This window comes from Notamacropus eugenii, chromosome 3 (assembly GCF_028372415.1).
Source record: "Notamacropus eugenii isolate mMacEug1 chromosome 3, mMacEug1.pri_v2, whole genome shotgun sequence".
NCBI lineage: Eukaryota > Metazoa > Chordata > Mammalia > Diprotodontia > Macropodidae > Notamacropus > Notamacropus eugenii.
Genome location: NC_092874.1, coordinates 433,649,846 through 433,673,979, shown reverse-complemented (window position 1 = coordinate 433,673,979; position 24,134 = coordinate 433,649,846). Strand labels below are relative to the sequence as shown.

The 24,134-nt window shown below is 39.1% G+C and overlaps 1 protein-coding gene across 5 annotated transcripts in view; it reads left to right on the top strand.

Annotated features, from left to right (window-relative positions):
- ATG7 (autophagy related 7) overlaps positions 1-24,134 on the top strand; it is a 242,198-nt gene that overhangs the window by 13,450 nt on the left and 204,614 nt on the right. For all 5 annotated transcript variants that reach the window (XR_011964697.1, XR_011964695.1, XR_011964696.1 and 2 more), the window contains exons 3-7: positions 3-57; positions 2,631-2,748; positions 4,169-4,246; positions 12,062-12,178; positions 13,824-13,973. Coding sequence is in view for 2 of the 5 variants with exons in the window: in XM_072598468.1 (XP_072454569.1) it covers positions 3-57; positions 2,631-2,748; positions 4,169-4,246; positions 12,062-12,178; positions 13,824-13,973 (518 nt within the window). In the remaining 3 variants the exon portion in view is untranslated. The remainder of the gene's footprint in view (positions 1-2; positions 58-2,630; positions 2,749-4,168; positions 4,247-12,061; positions 12,179-13,823; positions 13,974-24,134) is intronic.

Below are 24,134 nucleotides of genomic sequence, written 5' to 3'. Positions count from 1 at the left end.
AGGTGATTCGGCTGGTCTGCCAGCACGTTTGACTTTGGAGTTCAGTGCTTTTGATATGTGAGTATGGTCAGGATCAGAACCAAGGAGTATGGTTTGCCTTTAATGATATAACGTGTGTCATGGGAGGTGTGCCACATAGGAAAGTGATCAGCCACTTGTAGACTGGGATTGTGGGACTTGACACTTGTCCACTCTTGGAAATCTTGAAGAGGCTAAAGCCCTTGGGAACTGCTCAATAAACATACATTTAATTAAACTTGGGCTTTCCTCCCAGTTTGCTTTCAGCCTGATGTTGGGCCTTTGTATTTGTACTTTAATTGGCATTTTCTATTGTAAACAACTATCATTTAAAATTGATTGAGCATCAACTGTGTGCTAGTCCCTGGGATGGATGCAGAAATGTTGGACTTGGTTTCTGCCCTCCTGGAACTTATTGCTTAGTTGGGGTGATAGCGCCCAGAAAAATTCAAAAGTTAAATAGCATTTAAAAATAACAGCATTAGAAATGTGACAAAGCAAGACATGGAAATGGGGGGGAAGGATCACTCTGGGCTGGAGGGGTAAGGAAGGCTTCACAGAGGAGAAGGGACTTGCCCCAGACTGAAGGAGGGACAGGACCTGGAGAGACAGGAGGATGGAGGGGGAGGCATCTTAGACAGGGCACAACTTTAGCATTAGCACAAAGACAGTCTAGGCCAAGGTAGGGTCAGCAGGCCAGGCGAGATGGGTTCAGGGGAAGAAGAGTTGAAGAAAAGGGCATCAAATGCCAAGTGACAAAGCTTGGTAGGGGAACTTTGTGTGAAAGTTTGGAGGTGTGAGGAAAGTAGAGTTTTAGGAAGTTATTTCTGAGAGTGGTATGAAGGATGAATCAGAGAAGAGAGAAGGAGAACTGATTTATTTTAACAAATACTCTCCTCACAATGGTTTTAGGAGGTTATTAGTTTATTGATGAAGAAAATTATAGAGAGGAAAGACACTTTCTTAACCTCTCAGAGCAACCAATAACCTAGCCAGGATTGAAACCCATGTCTCCTGGATCAAGATCCACTGCTCTTTCTGTCAGCTTCCCTTTGAGCTGACAGTGAGTTAGGCCTTTACTCTGGGCCAGTGGTGAGGAAAGAGCTCCAAAGGATTTGTGGTTATGGGGATAAGCCAGTGATTCCTGAGTTTCAAGCTTGATAGGAATGATATTATCATGAGCAGAAATGGGAAATTTAAGGGGCAGAGACAGTTTTGAGAGCAGGATGAGAAATTTGTTTTTAGACATATTTAATTGGAGGTAACATCCAGGTAGAAATGCCCAGCAAGCAGCTGGAGATGTGAAGCTATAGACTGGGGGAAAGTTGAGGGCTATAAACGTAGTTTTTTGGAGTTATTTGTATAGAGGTCAAAGGTGATAGTTTAGGCCATGATTATGAAGTAGATTAGTTAGATTTCTGAGGAAGATTATAAAGCAGAAAGAGCCAAGGGGCAGGGACTGAACTTCATGGTTGTTGAAGGAGAAGGAGATGAAGAACCAGAGAGTATTGGTCAGTCAGGAGGAGAACCAGCCCAGCCGAGTGTTACAGGAGCTCAGGAAGTAAGAGGGTCTCAAGGACAAGATGATGTAATATGGTATAGCCGTGGCAAGTAGGATGAGAGATAGGGAAAGGCATGGAAAGTTTGGAAGTTACTGAGACTGTGGGGGTCATTGGAATAGGCGTCAGGGGAAGCTAGATTGCCACAGATTTAGGGGGGAGAATAGAGGGAGAAGAATCATAGAGGCAACAGGTTTGGATCATTTAAGAAGTTGAATTTAAGAATTTAAGTTTCCAGCAGTGACTGGAAGAATGTTTTTCACTATGTTTTTTAGTATCTGAGCAGAGTCTTGCCTAATGAGTTTGTTGGGAGATGTAGTTAGAGACTGTTGAGGAACATCTAATTGACCCTAGCAACTAATAAACAGTTTTTCAGCATAGGTCTTCATTTAAAGAGTTTCAAAGGAAATCTCCACTTTTTTTTTCTTTTGCCTCTTCAAAAATCGCGAGTGTTATTCTTTTTTTTCCCAATCAGGTTGCAAAATTTAGTAACAGAACTAAATCTAAAAGGGTGTCATCATTAGTATCTTTAAAGGTGTATTTGTATCCTTTGTTGCCTTCCAGGATTTCCAGAACTTCTTGTTCTATTATTAATTTCTTGTGGCATTTTGCCAAAATTAAATTAAATTCTAATGCTCTGTCCTTCATCAAGCAAGGATTCCTTATTAATTTATTTTTATAGTAATGAAGATACAGTGAGGAGCAGCCTGCAGATTTATAAATAGGAATAGACTCGTTTAAAGGGATGGGCAAAGCCCAGAATATGAAGTATAGTAGACACTTATCTAAATTAAATCTAGTCTAGCTCCTTTCATTTAGAAGCTCGTCTTGAAGTTTGTTTGTTTGGTTTAATTCCTCTATGTCAAAAGCTTATTTTCTTTCATAACTTGTCAAAAGTTCTTTACAGTTGAGCAATAGTTTTAGGGACAAGTAGGTCAAAAAAGTTTGTTAGAACTTAGACAAGTGATCTGCCTCCGTTCCTCATGGTAACACTTGAGTATCCCCAGTGTGGGGGTCAGCGTCCCTGTAGTAACCATTCTGCCTCTTCCCTAGAAATGCTCCTACTCCGGCCCACTGCTGTCCAGCCATCGGAACCCTATTTAATACCAACACTCTCGAGTCCTTCAAAACTTCAGATAAGAAGTTACTTTTGGAAAAAGCAGCAGAGGAGGTCAGATATAAAGGAAGAATATGTGTCCTACTTCCTTAAGTATTTCTTTAGCCTGGCATCTATTGGATTATGAGCTCAAGTGCAAAGGCCTACCCCAATGCTTTGTACATAGTAGGCATTCAGAAATTATTTGCTTATTTTATTTTGATGCATTTTTCCTTGGTTATTATGGAGCTCCAGCTCTAGTATGGGGTAGGTTAGTAGGGGAAGAAGAGAGCTGTCTGACCACAGGGTCCTGATACTCACCCTTGGGCATTCCAGAAATTGGTGGGAAGGAAGTTATCCAGTGAGACTTGTTCTTCTACAAGCTGGGGTCCTTCTTAGGATCTTGGACCTTTATCTAATACACTTAGATTCTATACTTGGTTTGATTTGGACTCTGGTTTGTGTGTCCCTGAAAGGGAATGAGCCGAGTTTCTCTTAAGAAAGAAGTATTCCTACTCTTTTCAGATAGCCAATTTCCTGAGAAAAACTTGATGGATCCACTTAGTGCAAAACAGGTGGAAGCATATCTTATTAATCTAGGAATTTTCCCAAAAAAAGGAAAGAAATGGGATCTGTGGCCTTTTTCCAGTGAATGTTTGTTTCTCTTCTGAGTACATGTTAATAATATACAATGAAGTCATATCATATAAGCATTTCATTTACTCAAATTCCACTGGGTTCAGCAAAGAGAATATAATAAATTCAGCAAAAGAGAATATAATAAATATAATAAAAATAATTTAAAATATGCCCACTGTTCTATTGAATCAGTACCTATAAGGTACTCTTACAGATACATAGCAAGTCTCTAGATCTTCTAGATGGTCAAGGTAGGAGTCTGTTGAGTACTGGGGCCTGCCAGATTATAAAGGGGGGAGGCATGTATGAGGTACCACTTACCCTCCAGTTGTTAGCCAGGTTATTTCTGCCCCAGGCCTCACTCCATTATTGAGTAGATTTTTGCACCAGAGCAGATGGCCTAGAGCAGGAGGGTCTTTGTAGTTGGACCTAGACTGTTGACCACTGAGGAGGGGAAAAGGTAACAGGCAGATAGCAAGTCTCTCCACCTGTCTTACGTTCATAGTCAGGGCAGGGGGGTGTGGGGGGGTCATTGGAATGCTGGGGCCTGGCCAGGTATTTTGCCTTCTCTGATGCTCTTGCTCACATTCCCTCAAGAAGAATTTGTAAGCTTCTTGAAGGTGGGGATGGTTTTTATGCCCCCACCCCCCTTTTCTGTAGTGGGTACTTAATAACAAGTGCTCATGACTTCTAAGCCAGTTCCTTAACTGAACTACAAAGCAGAGTCAACAGTTGAGATGTAGGTCCCTAGACAAACCCACGTCCCCTGTTGGTTAGTTTTATATTTGACACGAGAACTAAAAACTCAGAGATACCTGCTTCTTCCTTGCCTTGACACTTTCCTTTCTTACCACAGATCTGGGAATCAATAAAATCAGGTGCTGCTCTCGAAAACCCTGTGCTTCTTAACAAGTTCCTGCTCTTGACATTTTCTGTAAGTAAATGCATTTCCTGCTGTTTTGGGGATACAAAAAGTTGTTATTCCTAACTTCAGAAATGGAGAATCTGATCTGGCATAGCTGAAGCCTTAGTGCCAGGGTGTTTATGCCCTTGCTAGCTCTCCTTATTGATGGCACACCCTTGACTGGGCACCTTCAAGAGGAGCTGGAGGAGTCATAAGATACACTTTACCAATTTCTTTTTATTTTAAGTCATATGGGTGGAGTTGGTAGGTGGCAAGAAAATCACCAGTTTGCACATAGGTGGTGCTTTTGTTTCTTTGTGGTTACACAGAGCTTAATTGTTAGGCACCTCAGCCCAGAAGAGAATGGAGCTCCTTTGTTTGGGCTTGATCCCGGACTTACTGGGTCAGGGAAAATCGTACCTCCTGTTCTTCTGTTTTGAACATTTGGATCCAGGTGAAATCAACAAAAAATAGTTCTTAGATGTGCCTTTGGATGGAAAATTAGCCTGGCAAGTCACATTAATGATGCTTTTCTTTAAAGAGAAAAATAAGTAGTGTGATGTTGTGAATAGAGAGTTGGCCTTAGATCAGGAAAACCTAGATTTTCCAGCAACCCAGGCAAGTCTCTGACAACACATTGCTGAGAAGGTGTGGGTCTGCATTGGTTCAATCATTTTTCTAGCCATCTTGTTGACTTTGGATTGTGTTAGTTTTGGGCTCCGTGCCCTTCTAGTGAGGGGATATCTGATCTGAGCTTCTGTCCTTGTATGTTCTTCTGCTGGTGTTTCCCAGCTTAGTCTGGGAACCTTCAAGTTTTCATTGCTCCCAAAGCTTCCTGTGATCCAGGAAGAGATTTGCCCTACCCTTGGGCTCAGAGGCACATAACTATGTTTTGGGAATTTGATCTGTGAGGCTGGGGCATCTGGGTGTGGGATTTAGAACTGAGTGTGGGCTACAGAGCTCCCAGAAGCCCAGCATTTTCTGAGGGGAAAACACAAGGGCTGCTGGCAGTACTGTGGCTATGGACTCTGAAGGGCTGGGAGCCAACAGCCCTCTGACCTGGATGTTGGAGTGTTGGAGAAGGGACACAGAGGGAAGTTCACTGCACTCTGACCTAGAATGCTCCAGGGACATCTGAAGACTGAAGCACTATGACCCATGACTCCAGCTTGAAATCGGCCAGCCTTTTTGCAGGCAGAGATGCAAAGGGAGATAGAAACCAACTGCAGGTATCTTGGAAATAAAGACCAAGGCCGCACAGGTCTGGCCACTCCATCCAATAGTATGGGAGGAAGTGAATCCTGACCCTGGCTCCAAATGCCAAACCACATATGGAGGCTGTAGAAGATGCTTAATAGAGTAAAGAGATACTGTGGTCAAGAGATGCCCAAGAAGCACCTTCACAAGAGGAGAGTAGCTCCACAAGTACCATCAGAGCCTCAGGAACAAACAGTGGCTTCTGAGTGAAATGAAGCAAGAAATTTAAAGATGAAAAAAGAAGGGAAATAAGAGGACTCATGGAAAGAATTAGAAAAGAAATAAATGGCTTAGATCAGAAGATGGAAAATCTTCTCTAAGTAGTAGACTTCTGTAATTTTAAATGGAGCAAATAGAATTTATTGACTCCAAGTGAAAACAAGAATATTAGAACAAAATCAAAAGATTGAAAAAAATATAGATGAAATTGTTGGGTATCTACAACTGGACTGAAAGAACATGTTGAGGAGAGATCATTTGAGGTTCATTAGACCCCTTAAAAATCATGTCCAAACGAAAATAACTCACTACTGTACTTAAACAAATCATAAAAGAAAACTTTCTAGATCTATTAAAACTAGAGAATAAAATAAAAAATGGAAAGAACTTATTGGCCATTTGAAAGAAACCCCAAATTGAACACTCCCAGAACTATCATAGCCAGAAAGAAAGAATTCAAATACTATGGAACCATAGTTAGGATCACATACAACTTGGCAGCAACTACAATAAAGAAAAGTAAATCTTGGAAAATGATATTCTAAAAGGCAAAAGATATAATAGCAACCATGCCAAAAGAGTCAGTCTTGGAATATTAACACCCAGAAAAGTAGATACATTTGAGCCATTGATGGTGACTAAACAGCGATGAAGTATTTATTATTCATAGGAGGAGAAGAGACAAGTAACCCCAGGGGATCAAGAATTGTAGAGGAAATAGGGCCTGGAAGTAGGTCTGCAACATTTTTCTTCTCCCCCCTTCAACCAAAAAAAAAATCAACCTGACTTACTATAGGATCATAGGAGTTTGAATTCAGTCAAAGGGACACACTTGAGGACCTAGAGTGAGACATGTGGCCTCCAGGTCCAGGTTCCTCACCCCTGAATCTAGCCCAACCCCCTTGTTACAAAAGAGGAATCTTAGGCCTAGAGTGAGGAAGTGACTTAACCCAGGGTGACAGGTAGTAGCAGAGCTGGTGTTCAATCCCAGGTCTTTTGACACTTTTTCTACTAAAGTGCTATCTCATCTTATTTTGTATTGTAGTTATTTGTGCAATGGTCATATACCCTTCCTAGACTTTAAGTACTATGGGACAGCAACTTTTGTCTTATCTTAGCTCCTCACATGTTCTATACATATACTTAATATAAGATAAATATTTGTCAAATTGAGTTAATTTCAGTTTGAGGGTTCTAAAATATTTCCAAGTAATAATTTTTTCCTGTTGAATTGTCTTTTTTCCCTTTTGCAGACATACTCTGTTTTTTACTAGGTATCTTTCAACATTGCTTTAATTGTTAATACCATAAATCAACATTTTCAGACATTAGTTCCTGAATGTTTAGTTTAACTGAGTTCCGGTGTGGGACTGTTTTTTCTTTTATTTGTTAGTTTTAGTGGAGTTTTTATTTTTTATTTTTTTGTATGTGGGGCAGAATGTTAGGAAACTCAACCCTTGTGACTTTTGAAAATGACCAAATAAGGATCCCAGGACGTTGTGAAATCCCTGGTCTTAAGTTTTTAACTTTTCTTAAAATGGGAAGTATAACAACACTTTTTTTCTTGTTTGAAGCACATGACTTGCTATATTTAGTGGCATTTAAGTATTAGAGGATAAATACCAAAAAGCTCTCAGAATTTTTCACATGTAGAAAACATAATCATATTAGTAATACAAAAATTGCTTAGTACCAGTATGATAATGCTGCTACATGATTCCTTACAGTACTACAAATCTTCATTTCTCCTCCACCTACTGTTTCCTTGTTCGCTCTCCGTACCATAATTTTCAGTTAGAAGAAAAATTGGGAAAAGAAATTAGAGTTGTTCGATAAAATCATGGAAAAAGAGTGATTAACTTTGTAAAGGAGGCACAAAAAAATACTGAAGAAAATAACACTATAAAAAAATGTAATAGGCCAATGGTAAAAGAGATACAAAAATCCATTGAAGAGAAGAAATTCTTAAAATTCAGAATTGGCCAAATGGAAAAAGAGGTACAAAAGCTTATTGAAGGAAATAATTCCTTAAAAATTACTATTGGGAAAGTGGAAGCTAGTGACTGCATGAGACGCCAAGAAACAATTGAACAAAATCCAGAGAATGAAAAAATAGAAGACTATGTGAAATATCTCATTGAAAAACAAATAATCTAGAAAATTGATTGAGGAGGGATATTAGGCTACCTGAAAGCCATGATCAAATAAAAAGCTGAGATCTCATATTTCAAGAAATTATCAAGGAAAATGTCCTGATTGTCAGGCCTAGAGGCCTAAGGGCTACCGGAGTCTTACCTTACCTATCGCAGATCTTCGGCTGGCCAAACCGGATAAACATATGAGAGAAGAGACTTTCCAGAGTGGAACAAGGGTTAGGCTTTATTCAGGGTCTTGGTTACATGTGCAGGGTGAATTCTTCCTTAGGAGAGAGGAATCCTCTTCCCAAGGAGGCAAAGATCTTACAGTAAGAGATTGGAAGTGGGAGTGGGAGAGGGGAGAGGGAAGAGGGGCCTTCTGTCCTCTAAGGGCCCCTCAGCGCTAAGAGCGCCTTCAGGCTTTCCTGACCCTACTTAAACTCTCCCGCCGCATAGTTTGCACGTGAATACCGGGCGTGCTGTCAGCCTTTTGTTAGTCAACAACAGGTGTGCTCAGACCCCGGGCCAATCTCAAGGGTGGGATGCTCTCCCCAGCACGTATCCCACGGAGAAGAGGCGGAGATGCACGAGATAGCCTGTATCTCACGCCTCAATTCCCAGCTGTTCCCTGGGGGGCCTCATGAGAACTCTAAGGTTTAGAAGTCCTCACTTTTACCTGCCCGAGACTGTCCACATGGAACTGAGCTTACTCCCCCAACACCTGATATTCTAGAACCAGAGGGTGAGATATAAATTGAAAGAATCCATCAATCACCTCCTGAAAGAGATCCCAAAATGAAAGCTCCCAGGAATATCACAGCCAAATTCCAGAGCACCTAAGGTCAAGGAGAAAATATTGTAAGCGGTCAGAAAGAAACAGTTCAGATGTCATGGAACCACAGTTAGGACAACATACGATTTAGCAGCTTCTATGTTAAAAGATTGGCAGGCTTGGAATATGCTGTTCCAGAGGGCAAAGCATCTAGGATTATAACCAAGAATCACCTACCTAGCAAAACTGAGTATAATCCTTTAGAGGATACAATGGTTATTTAATGAAATAGAGCATTCCTGATGAAATGACCACAGCTGAAGAGAAGTTTGACTTTCCAACACAAGACTCAAAAGAAGCATAAAAGGGAAAACGTGAAAGAGAAGTCATAAGGGATTCAGTCACGTTAGATTGTTTACATTCCTACCTGGGAAAAATGATACTTGTAACTCCTAAGAACTTCATGATTATTAGGACAGTTAGAAGGAGTGTACTTAGACAGAGGGCTCAGGTATGAGTTGACTATGATGGGATGTTATCCAAAATAATAAATTAGGGATTGAGAAAGAGTGTTGTACTGGGTGAAGGAGGAAGGGAGGAGCAGAATAGTAAAAGAGGCACAAAAGAGCTTTTGTAGTGAAGGGGATAATGGAGGTTTATGTTCCTTACCTTCGTAGGAATTGGATCAAAGAGGAAATAACATACATGTTCATTTGGGTGTAAAAATCTGTCTCACCTTACAGGGAAGTAGGAGGGAAAGGTGGGGGGATAGGAGAAGAGTGAGCCTGATAGAAGAGGGCGGTAATGTAGTCAGAAGCAAAACACTTTTGAGGATGGACACGGTGAAAGGATAGAGAGAGTAGGATGAACAGGGGGGAAAAGTAGGGTGGAGGAAAATGAGCAGTTAGTAGTTGATAACAGCGAGTGTGAATGGGATGAATTACCATAAACAAATTGGGGCAACCTGGAATAGAGTTCCTGTCAAATCTGTGGATAAGGGAAGAATTGATGACTAAATGAGAGAGAGGATTATGGGGTATAAAATGGATAATTTTATTACATTAAAAAGTTTCTGAACAAACAAAACCAGTGCTGCTAAAGGAAAGCAGATAACTGAGGGGAAATTTTATGACAAGTTTCTCTGATAAGGATCTCATTTCTCAAATATATATATATGGAGAATGCAGTCAAATTTATAAGGATACAAGATATTCCCCAAATGATAAATTGTCAAAGGATATGGACAGTTTTCAGATAGAGAAATCAAAGCTATCTGTAGCCATATGAAAATGCTCTAAATCTCTATTAATTATAGAAATGCAAATTAAAACAATTCTGACGTATCTCGTCACACCTATCAGATTGACTCATATGATAGAAAAGGGTAAATGTTGGAAGGGATGTGGGAAAATTGGGACACTAATGCACTGTTGGTGGAGTTGTGAACTGATCTAACCATTCTGGAGAGCAATTTGGAACCATGCCCAAATGACTATAAAACTGTGCATACCCTTTGATCCAGTGATACCGCTGCTAGGTCTGTATCCCAAAGAGATTAAAAATAAATGGAAAAGGACTTGTATGTACAAAAATATTTATAACAGCTCTTTTTGTAGTGGGAAGAAATTGGAAATTGAGGGAATGCCTATTAATTGGGGAACAGCTAAACAAGTTGTGGTATGTGATTGTAATGGAATGTGATTGTGCTATAAGAGATGATAAGCATGATGCTTGCAGAAGCACCTGAAAAGACTTACATGAAATGATGCAAAGTGAAGTGAGCAGAACCAGGAGAACATTGTGCAGAGTAACAGCAATATTGTATGATAACTTTGCTCTTCTCATCAATACAATGATCCAGGACAGTTCTGAAGGACTTATGAGGAAAAGTGCTGTTATCCACCTTCAGAGAAATAACTGATGGAGTCTGAATAGAAATTGAAGTATACTTTTTTTAAACTTTATTTTTCTGGGGTTTTTTTTTGATATGTGTTTTCTTTTACAGCATTACTCATATGGAAATCTGTTTTGCAAGACTGCAAATGTATAAACTATATCAGTTTGCTTGCCTTCTCAATGAGGGGGATGAGGAAAGACGGAGGAAGAGAATGTCACTCAAAATTTGAAAAAACAAATGTTGAAAGTTGGGGAAGAAATATAAAAATAGATTTAAAAATAATTGTCTTGAGAATAATTTGCTCAGGTATAAAAGGTATTAGTCTCATTTGCAGAGCAGCACACCGAGTTTCAGAGAAATGGATTGAGTTACCTACCCAAGGTCACAGTCATTTCATTCATTCATTCATTTATTTATTGAAGCAATTAGGATTAAGTGACTTTGCCCAGGTTACACAGTAAGTGTCAAGTGTCTGAGCCTGCATTTGAACTCAGGCCCTCCTGATTCCAGGGCTAGTGGTCTATCCACTGTACCACCTCACTGCCCCAGTCACATAGTTATTAAGCAGGAGAGCTAAGACTTGAACTTGGGATTTTTGATTCTAGGCTCACTTTTACATTGTAGGTCTCAGGGAAGGGAATTCCATTTCTTAAAGCAAAATTTTCATTGTAGTTGTCTTGATTTTGTAACCCACCTATGTAAGAAACTTTCTATAACATATTCCCCTGTAGAGTGGAATTTGGTATAAAGCAAGTCCATTTTCTGTCTTATTCACTGCTGCCTCAGACACTGTGCTAATGCTGGAGATACAAAAAGTCAAACAATCTCTGCTCTACAGAAACTTACATTCTGCTAGTAGGAACACCTCCCCCCCCCCCCCCACACACACACATGTGCACACATATACAAGTAAATACACAGTTCTTGGTGGAAATAGAGAGTTCTTAACACCTGAAAGAATAAGGGAGCTTTCGTTACGAAAGATAACAAAGAAAATGCCTAGTAAGATGGTTTCGCTTATGAAGCAGTTCAGGAGTCATTATTTTAATAGTGAGCTCATTTTGTAAACAGAAGTGAAGAACATCGTTAATTCTTGAGTTTTAGAATCTTGCCTTGGTGTTTCAGCAGATAGGTGTTCCTGATTGTAGGCCTAGTGCTCTGAGTTCAGATATAGTTTGTCATTTTCTTAGCTGTGTAAGCTTCGACAAGGAATTTAACTTGTCCACCTCAATTTCCTCATTTGTAAAATGGCAATATTAATAGCACCTACCTCGAAGAATTATTGTGAAGATAAAATGAGATCATACTTGCAAAGTATTTGGCAAACTTAAAGTGCTGTGTAAGGCCCATAAGTGGCCTTATGAAGGTTTATTATCTTAAAATATAGAAGATTTGGATTCTGATGTAAAGTTTGCTCAGAATAGGCATATTTTGACAGAACTTCCACATTTCTTTATACTTTTTTTCTCAGTCCTTAAAAAAAAAGTAGCTTTGAGAAATTAAATTGCCAATATAACAATACTGTGTTATTCATGGTCTAATGCCTAATTCTTATATTTTTCTAGGATCTAAAGAAATATTACTTCTATTACTGGTTTTGCTACCCTGCCCTCTGCCTTCCAGAGGGTGTACCCCTTCTTCAGGAGCCAATACGTTTGGATCAAAAGTTTTCTCCAAGCCAGGTAACAAAACAGAACACAAAGGTAAATGTGGACTGTGAACTATCATTGTACACCACACAGAGTGTGTTCCCCTGGGCACAGAGGGGAAGGTAGCAGACAGACACATTTCTGGGTGAGTAAAATGTTAATTTTGTGGTTGGCTGATCTGAACATTTGTATAAATTATTTAGTGGTGGTGGTGTCACCTAAAAACCTGGGGAGTTCACTCTTTTATGGCATGGAATTCCCAGTCGGTAGGAGCAAGTTGTATGGTGATAATGGGAGACAGTTGTAGTGGCAGTAGAGGTATAGACTTCAGTGTAGGAAAGTACAAGGTTTTGAGAGAAGCAACTCAAACTATGGCTTTTAGGATGATGGGTCGTAAGTCATCAGTTATTGCCCAAGAGAGAGGTTGAGCTTGAGGCCTTTAGACTTATACTTGATTATCCTTTGATTCTGCTTTTGACTCTTCCTTTATTTTATTTTATTATTATTATTATTTATTTTAGCCTCGTTACTTTATTTTTAAACGTTTTCCTGACACCTGTAAGGAAGGCAACAGGGTACAGTGGCTAGAGTCAGAAAGGTCTGGCTTCAGCTCCTGCTTTGGGCACTGCCAGCTTGAGAGATCCTGCAGAAATCACCCAACTTCTCTGACTCTGCTTCCTCATCTGTAAAATGAGGGGGTTGGACTAGATGACTTCTGACATCCCTTACAGCTCTACATGCTTTATGCATGATGATCTTTTTGTGTTTCTCACCGTAGTCATTTGCTCCTTTATTATTTACCTCTCCCATGCAATCCGTACATTGGACCTATCCTTAGAAGAAATGAAAGCAATTAAGCACAATGAACTGACCAACGTTTAACTTGTTTCTTGGGGCTGTAAGCTCAACATGCTAAAGGACAGCAAAATGTTGGGTATCATCAGGAAGGCTTTAGGAACACAGCAGAAAACATCCTCCCTCGATACCAGATCATGGGGCTTCTACATCTGAAATGTAGAAATCTGAAATCTCAAGTTATGGTCTTTGGATTTTAAGGAAGACATGAGAAAGCTAGCAAAGAGTAAGAAAGGCATAAAATAAGCTCAAGGGACTTTTCTAGGAAGAAAATAAAAAATATCAGGTCCTTCTGGTTCCTAAAGACAAATGTCACTGGAAGAAGTGGAAAAAAATGTAAAAAATGGTGAGGAGTTTTAACAGTCTGAACATATTCTTGTTCACCCATTGAAATCATGGCACTGTCATATTAGAGCTTAAAATAATTAGTTCTGGGATATATAGGAGGGATTTGACAGGATAGAAAACTTCCCTCAAAATTTATAGTCAGAAAACATAAAAAGCTTCCAAAAACTAGAAACCAAGTTCACTTGGTATCAGAGGGAACAATGAATTTCCTTGGGTGTCACTGTTCTCCTTGAAGAAATTGCCTTGCTTGTCCCTGTTAGGAATGGAATACTGAGTATGATGTCAATGGGTGTATTTTCCTGCTCTTTAGAGCACTGATAAATGTATTTTTACCACATTTCAGTTGCAGCAATTCAAGTCCTTATAAGGGCATGATTGCTTGTTTCCAAATGTTGGTTTTATATTTTATTCTTAATTTGTATCAGTTTTAGTGATTTTCTCCATAGATGTTAGTAATCATGTTTTCTGTTTTCAGATTCAAACCCTTGAATGTGCATATGATAATCTTTGCCAGGCAGAAGGAATCACAGCATTGCCTTACTTTTTAATTAAGTATGATGTAAATTCCGTCCTGATCTCCTTACTTAAACACTGCAATGATTTCTTCCAAGATCAAAGGAAAAAGGTTCGAAAAACTGTGCAATTGTGGTCTTTGGTTGGGAGGAACCCTTTGTTTTATTTATGATAAACTATAAGTAAAATGCATTCGTTTACATTTATTAACTTTAAAAAATCTAGTTAAAACAATTCTGTATGTCTTGCATTTGTCCCCTTCCTTTCTCAAACAGTTCCTCCTTCTGACTTTCCTATTTCTGATAATAGTGAAATCATTCCCCTAGTCCTACAGGTTTGAAAATTCTCTCGACCTTTCCCCCATCCAAATCAATCACTAATTCTTGTCATTTCTTCCTACACAATGTTTATTTAACTGTCCTCCCTTTTGCTGTCTCTTTCTCCTTTATTCTCCTTTTTGCCTTGCTGCCAGATGAATCTTACTGCAATATCACTTTGTTTGGGTTCTCCTGCCCAGTGTCATCCAGCCTCCTTAGCTGAGCATTCAGGGTCTTCCACGCCCTGTCTGTCTTCCTCTTCTGTGTGCCTGCTCTCGTGCTATTCCTTTGTGTGAATGCTTTGCTTCCATTATACTGGGCTACTTATCAGCCACAAAGACTTGGTACCTATTCTTATACCTTTCCCTTTGCCTACAATGTATCCTACTCCCTTATTTTTAAAGCCCATCCTTCAAGTTCTAGGCTAACCTCTTCTTCCATAGAGTCTTCACTGATCACCCTAACCAGAAGTCATCTCTGCCTCCTCTGAATTTGTAAAGAAAAGGTTACTTCCCTAGGCAGGAAAAAGGGTGACTGAAAATCCACAATCTCACCTGGAGCTTGACACTTGGAGTGATCAAATGGCAATCATTTCCTAGAAGAGTTCTCCTGCTGAGTAGCTGTGTCCCTTGGTCACTCTTGTCTCTGCCATTGAAATTATGCTGGTCATGTGATGCCTTGTGTTATTTGTGTACATGTCATCTCTCCAGCCAGAATGTAAGAGCCAGAGCCATGACTTATTGTTTTCATGGTCTACACAGAGCAGAACACAGGGCCTTGCTTACAGTAGGTGCTCACATATCTTGTTGAGTTATTAAGTACTGCATCTATGAATAACTGTGTAACATTTATATGTGTGTGTGTGTGTGTGTGTATAGTTATATATAAGATGCACATATATTTTTATTATCATAGTTGCTGTTATTTCGAGATTAGATTTCCTTATCTTCCCCAGGCTGGAAGTACAGTGGCTGCTCACAGACCCCAGCCTAGTAATAATCAGTATGGAAGCTTTTATCTGCTTCATTTGTTCTACCTGGGCTTGTTCACTCTTCCTTAGACAGCCTGGTAACCCTCTGCTCCCTGAGACTCACCATCTTGGTAAACACACTCACTTGGTTTTAGCTCTACTTCAGCCTGGTTTCCCACACTTGTGTGATCTACCAGTCTCAGTCTCCCCAGCAGTGGGGACCATAGACATATAAGCTCCATAAAGGTCCATGCCAAGTTCTAGATCAAAAAGGAGTCTGTAGATTAAAAAGTAACCTGATGAGAGTCTTGCAGATATGTAACAAAACTAAAAAAAAAGGGGGGGGATCAAGTCTGACCTATTTCATCTTTTTTTTAAACCTTTTTATTTGAGAAAAAATCAGAATTAACCTCTTATGATTTTTATTACCAGCTGTTCCTATGTTGATCACTGATCATTGAGTTCTGTTGGCAATGAGTTTGTTTTTTCTTGATTTCTCATGGCCATGGTGGAGCTTTTGTTTGTTTTGTTTTGTTCAGTTTTTTGAGGAAGGCAGAAGAGACCTATGGTTCTATGATTTTACTGGGCATCTAGGTGGAGTCAAGAAGGCTGATCTCCCTGAGTTCAAATCCAGTCTCTGATCCTTCCTAGCTGTGTGCCTCTGAGCAAGTCACTATTTGCCTCAGTTCCTCATCTGTAAAATGAACTGGAGAAGGAAATGGCAAACCACTCCAGTATCTTTGCCAGGAAAACTCCTAATAGGGTCATAAAGAGTTGGACACAACCAAAAGGCAACTGAAGAACAATGATCTAAGTAGTTATGAAATACCTCAGCCAGTACATATTGGCACCTTCTTTATAGTTTATAGTTCTAAAGAGTTGTCTGAAGGTTAAGTTACTTTTCTAGGGTCACATAGTGCAGTATGTGTCAAAGGTGGAACCTGAACCCAAACCTTCTGACTACTTGTCTACTACACCAAGACTGGAATGGAAAACATAATCCTTCTTGGTAAAAGGTGACTGTGCCATAGGAACTGTATTATTCTTAGCTATTTTCTACTACTGCTCCTTGGGCATTTTTATTACTTTACCCTTTCACTCTCCACTTAAAAGAAGTGCAGCTTTTTAAGAATCTGCTTCTCTTATGTCAAATTTAATGGGTCACTCTTTCAGTCTCAGAAGAGAATGCAAGACTTCTGAATAGTTGGGCTACTTGGCGTGTGGGACAGTCCTGTAGCCCCAGCTTCTGGGGAGGCCAAGGATAGTGGTCTACTTGAATTTGGGAGCTGCAGGAGGGCTAAAGCTGATCGGGGTCTGCTCCAAGTCCAATAGCAATATGGTGAGCCCCCAAGAGCAGATTGCCTAAAGAGAGGCGAGCAGTTTGGCTGGGAAATTTGGATCTGGGAGAGCAGCCGCTATACTTCCAACCTGGACAAGGTAGAGAGATTCAGTTCCTAAATAAATAAATAAATACAAAGAACTGGGCCTGTATTTTTTCCCCCACTGAGTGAAATGGACTAGAACAGCTACCATTGGAGCAAGGCTTGAACCCAAGGTTATTCTGTTAGGAACATCGTTCCAGGGTCCACTCTCCTAAAAGAGAGGAAGCTCTTGACACTAAGAAAGGAAAAACCGCTCTCCATGCTTATTTATCTTTTATCTGGCAGTTAGAATTATTTCCTTAATGCACATTCAAGTATCCTCTAGTTCATTTCTGATTCTTGCAAGATTTTCTTATGATGAATTACCAATTTTAATTTTTGTGAATGATTCTTTTTTAACCTCAGCCCCTAGCTATTTTTTTCAACAGTGAATTATGCAGCTTGCTTAACTTTCATATTTCTCTGACTTCATTCAGATGCTTAAAAAGAAATACTTTCCTACTATTTCTGTTCTCCAAAGCCCTTTAAGTTTAGAATGAAGTGATCTTCCCTCCAAAGAAATTGCTGCCTCCATGCCTTTGGCTGTTTCACATGCAGGGGATAGAGTCCTCCTCCATCTCCACCTCTTAGACTCATTAGTTTCCTATAAAGCTGATTTCAAGTGCCTGCTGTGGGAAGCTTCTCCTGATTGTCCCTACTTGTTAGGACTTTCTCCCTCCTTGGATCATCATGTTTATACTTATGTTTGCTTATGGCTGCCCCCCAGGGGAATGCCTGTAAGGCAGGAACTTTTTCATTTGGTTTTGTCTTTATATCCCAAAGCCTTGCACTGGGTCTTTTCTTATAGTGGGCACCTGGTAAATGGCAAGAGATCAAGAAGGTGGCCCCAACCTGTTGGTGGACTCTGTGACAGATTTAGGAAAGGACATGGAAGCACAGAATGGGCAGGTCTGGCTACATTGTGTTCTCTATCATTGAAGGAAGTGGCCACATTGATATGATCTGAGTGACATCAAAATACCAGAGTGTGTATGACATTAAAGTCATACTGTTTTTTAAACTAAAATTACTTCAGTAGGAAACTAGATATCCCCTTTTAAAGTCTGATTAGGGAATTTAAAACATATTAAGTGCATCATAAGAACTCAGTTCCTATCATGAGATTTTTCTGCTTGACATGTGAGGGCTCTATTCCTTATGGGTAGCAGGACATGGTTCCACTTTGTTTTTTTAGTGGAGAGGCAGGCAGCATGGTGTAGTAGGAAGAGGGCTGAGTTCAAGTGCTAGACTTTGTCATGCTTTGGGGCACAAACTTGCTTCAGGGCTCCCAGGTCTCCTTTAATTGGAGAAGACAAACAAGGAGGAAGGGGGAGGGGGAGAAGGCAGCACCCAAATCTTGCCTGTATTGATCAAAAGAGGGAAGAATACACACAGGGATAGAAATATTTTTCATTCAATGGAAACTGAAACTGGTAGACATAGGGAGGAGGGAGGGGGAGAATAAGGCTGAGAATAGACTAAGGGAGGGATTAGTCCTAAACAAAATAAACTCCTAACTAAGAGGGTGAATCTTGAAGGATTTAAAAGAAAAGAATATGTGAAACATGGACAGTGTACCAGTGCCATGCCAGGAAACTGAATCGCTTCCATTTGAACTGTCTTAGGAAGATTCTGAAGATCACCTGGCAGGATAAGGTACCAGACACTGAGGTCCTTGCTCAGGCTGAACTGCCAAGCATTCAAACTGTGCATCGGAGAGCACAACTCCTATGGGCTGGCCACATTGTTCGAATGCAAAATATACACTTGCCAAAAAGACTATTTTACGGAGAACTCACATGGGGCAGGTGATCACATGGAGGTCAGAAGAAGCCTCAAGGACACCCTCAAGGTCTCTCTCAAGAACTTTGGATTTGACTGTGCAGCATGGGAGATACTGACACAGGACTGCTCAGCATGGCGTGCCCACATCAGAAAGAGTGTTGTGCTCTACGAGCAAAGCAGAATTGAGATAGCACAAAGTAAACATAAGATGCGCAAATTTGGAGTATCCACCCCAAAAATTCATACACACTAGCTGTGCCCAAACGATGGTAGAGCATTCCAAGCTTGTATTGGTCTGATTAGCCACAGTCGGACACGCTGAAGCTTCGCTTTAGCATAGTGATGTCATTTTGGTCCTCTTCGAAAACGAAAGACAGCAGCCAACCAACTAAAAGGAAAGAATAGATAAAAACCTTTGATGGTAGTGGAGGGAGGGGAAGAGGAGGAAAAGGTAAGAGAAAGAATTCAGTTAGAAGCTGTTTTTTTGAAAAAAGAAACAATAAAATAGACAAACTATTAGCTAATGTGATATTTAAAATGAAAGAAAACCAAATTATCAGTGTCAAAAAAGGTTAAATTCACAACCAATACAGAAGAAATAAATTATTAGACACTTTTTTTACCCATTTATGTGCCAATAAAACTGACAGTCTAGATAAAATAAATGATATTTACAAAAACACAAAATGCTCAGTTTAACAGAAGAAGATAAAGGACTTGCCACAATTTCAGAAAAGGAAATTGAACAAGTCATAAATGAGATCCCAAAGAAGAAAATCCTAGGACCAGATGAATTTACAAGCAAATTCTTTAAGACATTTAAAAAGCAGTTAATTCTAATGCTACAAAAGCTGTTAGGAAAAAAATCAGAAAAGAAGGGGTCTTGTCAAATTACTTCTACAATACAAATGAAGCCCTGATACCTAAATCAGGGAGAATCAAAACAGAAAGAAAACTGTAGACCAATATCCCAAATGGATATCAATGCAAAAAATTTAAATATAGTTTTTGCAAAAAGATGATAGCAACATGTCACAAAGGTAATATACCATGATGCAATAAGAATATGGAACCTGGAATTAGGATGCCTGAGTTCCAATCCAACTTCAACCACTTACTATCTTGTGTGACCCTAGAGAAGTCTCTTAACCTCTTTTAAACTTACTTTTACAATTTATAAAGTGGGACTGATAATATCATCTACTTCCCAAGGTTGTTGTGAGGATAAAAAGATAACGTTTGTGAAGCACTTTGAAAACCTTAAAATCCCACATAAATGTTAGCTATTTTGATTACCAGGACAGCAAGGCTGGTTTAATATTAGGAAAACTATAGACCTAATCAGCCATATGAATACCAAGAACGTCAGACATAATATATTTATATAAATAATTGCAGAAAAAGGTTTTGACGATATACAACACCTATTTTTGTTAAAAAACAAAACACACGAATATGTAGGAATATATGAATCTTTCCTTAATGTGATAAGCAGTCTCTAGAATAGAATCAGTGCCAGGCTCTTTGCCACATTTGAGGAGCCTAAAGGCATTTAGAACCTCTTCTTCAGTTGGGCATTTACCTAGAGAGGGATTGATTTCTACCTGAGGTATATGCTCAGTGGCTTCAGCATTGTCTGTTGAGAACACTATGAAAGTGCTCAGCCCATCTCTTCAAGATTATATCCTCACTACTAATCAATGCGACTCCATCAGCACTGAGTAGTTGAGATGCACCGTAGGTCTTTGACCCACGGATAACATTCAGGGTATCATAAAAGCACTTTGGATTGTTACTGTCAGCTTAAACTGAATGTCAGCTGCCTTCTTACTGAATCAAGAATCCTGCATCTCTCTAAGCTTCACTTAACACTATACTTTTGATGGAGTTAAAAGCTGCTTTCTTAGAGCCAGATGAATTTTCTTGCTAGTAAACCCTTGGAGTCCTTGGTTTTTTGTTTAGTAGCTGTTTTATAGAGAGCTCATGTAAGGTAGGCACTCGCATGGTAGTCAGAAGAAGCAATACATGAATGATCTCAAGGTCTCTCTGAAGAACTTTGGAATCGATTGTGAGACATGGGAAATACTGACAAAGGATGGGCCAGCATTGCATGACTGAGTCAATGAGCTGTGCTCTATGAGTGAAGCAGAATTTCAGTAGCTCAAAAAGAAATATGAGATGCACAAATTTAGGGACACCTCCACTGCAAATGTTCATGGACTGTCTGCACCAGACCTCTGGCAGAGCCTTCCAAGCTCCCACTGATCTGATCAGCCACTGTCAGACACACTGTGTCCCTGATGTAGTGATGTCATTTTGGTCCTCTGAGAATAAAGGACAGCAGCTAATCAGCCATGCAGTCTCTACCTAAAACCAAGAACCAGCATTATCTGTACTGGGGACAAGCCAGAGGCCTTTCCACTTAGATCAGGAGTAAAGCATGAATGTTCATCATCCTCGTTTCTGTTCAGTATAATGCGAGAAGTGCTATCTTTAGTAATAAGACAAGAAAAAAATTGAGTATGCAAAGCCAAAGAAGAAGCAAAATTACCATGTTTCACAGATGATATCATGATTTACTTAGAAAATCCTAGAAAGTTAACCAACAGATTAATTGAAATAACTAATTACTTCATAAATTTCAGGATACGAAACCCCACCCCAGATCTTCAGCATTTCTGCATACTACCAACAAAATCCAGGAGGAAGAGGTAGAGAAATTCCACTTAAAATAACGGGAAGCATAAAGTACTTGGGTATCTGTTTGCTAAGACATACACAGGAACTATATGAGTATAACTACAAAAACACCCTTTATGCAAAAAATAAAAATGACATTAATTATTCAATGCTATACCAATCAAACTACCAATGGTTTACTTTATAGAGCTAGAAAAAATAATGGAAATTTTCCCCAAAGAACAAGTTTTAGAATCTCAAAGAAAATAATGAAAAAGCAGGAAAGAAGGGGACTTAATAATATATAATTTCAAACTATATAGAAATTAGTAATAAAAACAAAATTTGGTACTGGTTGAGAAATATATTGATTAATGGAACAAATCAGGTACACAATATACCGAATCGAATGAGCACAGTAACTTAGTTCCTGAGAACCCCTAAGTCCTTGGATTAAGAACTCAGCATGTGAAAAAAATGTCAGGAAGCCTGAAAAATAATCTGGCACGTCTTACACTATGTAAGAAGTGGCACCAAAAGACTACATTTTATATATATCAGATGTATATGTATGTATATATATTCACCTAGTAGCATGATAAATTAGAAGAACAAGGAGGGAATTATCTCTCAGATCTCTGGATGAGGGAAGAGTTCATGACCAAGCAGGAGATAGAGAGGATCACAGGAGGTGAAACAGACAATTTTGATTAATGTTAAACAAACAAACAAACAAACAAAACAACTTTTACACAAAGAAAACCAATACACCTAAATTTAGAAGAGAGCAGGAAAATTGGAGAATCTTCCAGTAGGTTTCTTTGATAAAGGTCTCATTTCTAAGATATCTAGGGAAATGATTCATATTATTAAGAGTAAGAGCCATTCCTCATTTGACAAATGGTCAAAGGATGTGAACAGGTAGTTTTAAGAGAAAGAAAGATAACAATTACTCTTCCACCTCACACTCAGATTGACTGAGTTGACAAAAAAAGAAAAATGATAGTGTTAGAGGAGTTGTGGGATAACAGCTGTATTAATGCACTGTTGATGGAATTGTGAAGTGGTCTAGCCATTCTGGAAAGCAGTTTGGAACTATGCCCCAAAGGTTCTAAAATGGGTATGCCCTTTGATGCAGCAATACCAGTATTAGGTCTGTACCCCAAAACAATAAAAGAAAAAGATCCATATAAAAATGTAGCTGCCCTTTTTTGTGGAGGCGAAGAATTGGAAACTGAGGGGATGCCTATCAGTTGGAAAATTACTAAGCAAGTTATGGCATATGAACATGTGGAAGAATTGTATTATAAGAAATGATGAAGGAGATAGTTTCAGAGAATCCTGTGAAGACATGTATGAACTGATGCAGAGTGAAGCAAGCAGAACCAGAAGAATTATCTATATGATGACAATAATATTGTAAAGACAAAAGATTTTCAAAAAAACTTTCTCAATAAAAAGATTTCTATCAATGTAGTAACGTGCTATGATTCCAGAAGACTCATAATGAAACATGCTACCCACCTCTTGTCAGAGAGGTGATGGATTCAGAGTGCAGACACACACACACACACACACACACACACACACTTATGTGTGTGTATATATACTACAAATATAGGATGGCAGAATCTGATGTTAATACATAATATACATACATGTATGTTCATATATACGATATATATGACATCTAGCTATGCATTTTTGTAGCAGGGTTTTTTTTAGCGTTTTCTCAGTGAGAAGGAGAGGAGGTGGGAGGGAGAGAAAGTGGGTTTTCATTAACCGAAAAAAACATTTTAACAACAAAACTAGGTTAGTTTAAATGAGGTGTATTAATGTAATCTCTTTGGAAAAGGAAAATTTACCTCTAACACAGGTGTACTTCGTTTTCCTGAAAACATGGTTGGAAAAGTGAATCATATTTTCTTATCCCTTTGCATTATAAAATAGAATTATACTCCATAGGAAAAAAAATGACCCATATACAGAGTAAAACTTACACTCAGTGATGCACTAATGCCTTTGAAGGAAAAACAATAGTTATTTAATAAAAACACCTAAAGATAACTTTTCGGTATGCATTTTAATGCTTACTATGAGCAAGGCACTGTGTTAAGCACTTTACAGATAGCTCATTTGATTTTGACAACAACCTTGGGAGGTAGGTTCTATTATTATTCCCACTATACAGGTAAGAAAACTGAGGCAGACAGGTCAAGTGACTTGCCCAAGGTCACATAGTTATAAATGTTTCAGGTCTTCCCGACTCTAGGCCCAGTGCAATGTCTATCTACTGTGCCTCCTAAACTGTCTCCAGATCATAAAAATTATTTAGGGTTATAAGATAATAGATTTAGAGCTAGAAAAGAAACTTTGAAGGCTGTTTTGTCTAGTGCCTTTGTTTTATGGATGAGAATGCTTAGGCCCAAGTTAAGTGGTTTGTCCTGGCTCATACAGGTAGAAAGAGCAGAGCTAGGATTTGAATCCAGGTTCTGTGACTCTCAATCTGTACCTAATAGATGGTCTACAGGTATTACTCTGGTCCAAAATTTCATTACCTTTTAGTCAACCTGGGCTCATTATCTTAGCTGTTCCTCAGCAGACGTAAAAGCTATTTCTGGGCTCATGTTCCTTCTGATGTGATAGATAGCATGGCCAGAGATTGTGTTCTAGTAGAAGAACCTTCTAGAACCCACAGTTACCTCCACATCATGATAGTACCTCAGAGAAGCACTTTAGTAGAATCATCTTAGTACTCAAAATAAGCCATTAAAAAGCACAAATGCCCTGTTGGGAACTGTGTTCCTTTGTGGCTAGTCTACTGGAAGGGTGAATGTGTATACAAAGAGAGTTCTAAGTCTATTCCAAGTAAGTTCAGTATTTCCCTTTAAAACCCAGAGCTTAATAGCTAGATTTTAGTCATTTGTTAACCTTTCATTTTCTACTATTTAGGTAGATTGGTAAATGAGTTATTTAACTTTGGACCACTTGTACATATGGCAAACTTGCTTCTCAACTTGATCTTCTTCTAGACTGATTTCATGGGCTCTTCCTGGGCTTCCCTTCTGGACACCTGGGTGTCATTTATATCATTTCCCTGA